A 2,931-nucleotide genomic window follows, 5' to 3' on the forward strand; every position below is an offset into this window, starting at 1 on the left:
CTGCGGGGCCAAGTAGGAAGCGCAGAGCAAAGTGGGCTCCCCGAGGAGTCCCAGCTTCAGGCCCCGTTAAGTGGCTGCGAGGAGCCCCCTCGTCTTGGTTGCTCACAGGTGTGCAGGCAAGTGGCCTTCCCCCATGGCAAGCTCCATGCAGTCCCAGCCCAGGCCACCATTACCATGCTGCATATCTGAGCTCCCTGCCCATGTGAGGGAGGTCTTCCTAGGTGTCATTAATGCCATGTGCCCTACCTGGGCTCCCTTGGGTGTCACAGTGCTGGCCCATCAGACCCCAGTGGAAAGAGTCCTGCCTTCCTCTTCAGGTCACACCTCAGTGCCAGCCACGTGGCATCTCCGATCATGTAAGTGCTCTGCCTCAGCTCTCCAAGGCCAGCTTGAGGAGGCTGGGGATGGGCTCTGAGGCCGTTGTCCTGCCTTCCCTGATGGTTGGAGCATGGAGTGACAGCCACCACAGATGGGGGCCAGCAGAGCGATCTACATACCTGGGGTGTTGGGACAGCACCAGCCTCCTGCAGCAGCACAGCCACCAGACAGGTAACCAGGAAGAGCCTGGGGAGCAAGGAGGGGGTGTGAGGCTGGCAAGGGACTGCCCCTGCCCATGAACAGCCTCTCAACTGTACCCTGACAACCTGGGTGAGCTGCCAGAGGCCCATAAGTAGTCGATAATGCCTCATTTCACAGAAAAGGACTTGCAGGAACGGAGAGATGAGATATCTGGGTACACACCTGCTCCCATGCTGTCAGGCCAGGCCACTTCACCCACCATTACTGCCTCCCACAGCCCGAGTAGACCCGCCCATAGCAGGCAGTGACAGTGCTGAGGACTCCAGAGGCCACACGGTGACACACATGTGGGTGGACATGGGTATAGGCACACATACTACACGGGAGTCAGCTCAGTGGTACAGGTCCACAGTACCCCGTGACGGCTGGAATCACACTGAGGAGGACCAATGGAGTCCCAAGCATGGCCTTCCCCACCGCACCCTGAGGGTGCGCCCACAGTGTTGAGCGACCCATCATGCAGGCAAGAAGATGGTGCATGTGTCTGGACATGGCACGTGATATGCATATCGTGTGTGTGGTGTCTGCACTGTGTCATGATGCCTGGATGTGCACGTAGTGTGTGAGAGGTGTACGGTGTGGTGTGGTGCCTGATGGTGTGTGTGTGTTGTGCGGAGGCTGCAGTACCATAGAAATCTTCACTCCTTCCCTAGTGACTCAGTGCATCCGCATAGGGGTAAAGGGGAGAGTGGGGACCCCTTGGGTGCCTGGAGTGGGAATCAAACCTAATGGGGTTCAGCTACCCTGCTTCTCCTCAGAGCCTCCAACAGAGGCCAGTGCTATGCTGGGCAGGGGTCTTAGCCTTGTCTTTGCCTCTGGACTCTCCCCACACTGAATGAAGCCCTGCAGGAAGCCTGGGCCTTCCCAAGCCTAAAAACCCAGCTCCTGGGTGACTCTCCCTCTGGACACCCCAGGCCTTGCTGCCCCCCAGCTACCCCTTTTTGACTCTCCCTCTGGTTCTTTGGCCTCCACAGTCTGGTGCCTCCTGCTTGTCCCAGGGGTTCCATGGTGAGGCACTCTAGTGGGGGCCACTGGACTGCCCTCAGAGGTGGGCCTTGGATACAGGCTTCAGACAGACAAGGATCAGAGAACCCCAGGGAGGCGGGGAATGGTGCGCTCACCCCATCCACCTAGAAAGAAGGTTCCAGGGCCACCACTAAACATGGCCTGACCCCATAGTCTATGAACAGAGGCCCCTCTTCCCCTCTCTCCCAGACTCTCCCTGAAGCCAGGCCTGAAATGGAGAGTCCTCAGAGGCAGCCTCTGAGCCAGGACTCCTGTACCTACAACTAAGGTGCTCCTAATCATACCCGGCCAGTGCCAAGCTGCCAGGTTTTGGTGGCTGAGGAGTTCAGGGCCCTGTATCACCTCCTCATGGTTGGGTCCCCCTCTCAGTGTCCAGGTACTCTGGAGTGCTGTAGCGGAAGATCCAGGGGATATGAGCCCGGTCAGATTCCTCCCAGCCAGGCTGCTTAGGGTTTTATTGCCCCCACATGGGCGTGTCTGTTCAGAGGTCAGTGGCCAACAATCCTGCTGCCCATTGGCCCTCTGTGGTCCCTCAGGGCACCAGCCCTTGGACAGCTGCTGCCATGGGCTGAGTCACTGGCCTCCCAGGCTCAAGGCGTCTGTGGCTGAGCTAGGATTCCAACAGGATGGGGTAAGGGTCATAAAAAACAATTTCAGGCTCTGGGCCTTGATCCATGGCATAAGTGCAACTGAAAGTGGTTGCTCTAAGAGGTGACTGTACTAGGACAGAAGGGGAGAGCCTGGACCACTCTCACCCAACCCCCAGATCTGGATAGGAGGGCACCGTATCCACGGGAAGGCAGCAGACGTCGGTGGCTCTGGTAGCCGGAGCAGCAGACAGCAATGCTAGCAAGCCAACAAGTAATTCAGGGACACCAGGACCATGAAATGATGGGGACCTTGGTGTGCCCCACACATCAGAGCTGACAGAGAGAGATGTCAGCTAATTCCAGTCTTGCCTGGCATCCCCTGTTCTTCCCTGGCACCACCACTCTTTCCCTGACTTCCACCATCCTCCCTGCCCCTCCACTCTCTACCCCTCAGTTTTCCCATAGTATCCTATGTTCCTTTCTCCCAAGATCCCATTCTCCCATCCCAGTCCACTCTCCCCAATCTCCCTCTCCCTACCCATCTCTCCTGCTTCCCCTTGCCTTCCCCTTCTCTCACTTCCTCATGCACCACCCCTCTCCTCATTCCCACCCCTTTCCCTGCTCTCCACCCTCCTCCCTTATTCCAGCTCAACCCATCCCTCCCCTGGTCTCCACAACCCCTCTCCTTCCCTTCCCACCTGTTATGGTTTGTGTAGAGGTGTCCCCCCAAAGCCTC

At 58.0% G+C, this 2,931-nt stretch overlaps 1 protein-coding gene across 1 annotated transcript in view; it reads right to left on the reverse strand.

Moving 5' to 3' along the window:
• The window catches only part of Prap1 (proline rich acidic protein 1), a 3,587-nt gene extending 1,569 nt beyond the window's left edge, over window positions 1-2,018 (reverse strand). The window contains exons 1-2 of the mRNA XM_023708881.1: window positions 1,948-2,018; window positions 498-564 (exon numbers count right to left, since the gene is read on the reverse strand). Coding sequence (XP_023564649.1) covers window positions 498-564; window positions 1,948-1,955 — 75 coding nt within the window. The 5' untranslated portion in view covers window positions 1,956-2,018. The remainder of the gene's footprint in view (window positions 1-497; window positions 565-1,947) is intronic.
• Between the last annotated feature and the right edge of the window lie 913 nt (window positions 2,019-2,931).

This window comes from Octodon degus, unplaced genomic scaffold (genome assembly GCF_000260255.1).
Source record: "Octodon degus isolate 3935 unplaced genomic scaffold, OctDeg1.0 scaffold00010, whole genome shotgun sequence".
NCBI classification, from domain to species: Eukaryota; Metazoa; Chordata; class Mammalia; order Rodentia; family Octodontidae; genus Octodon; species Octodon degus.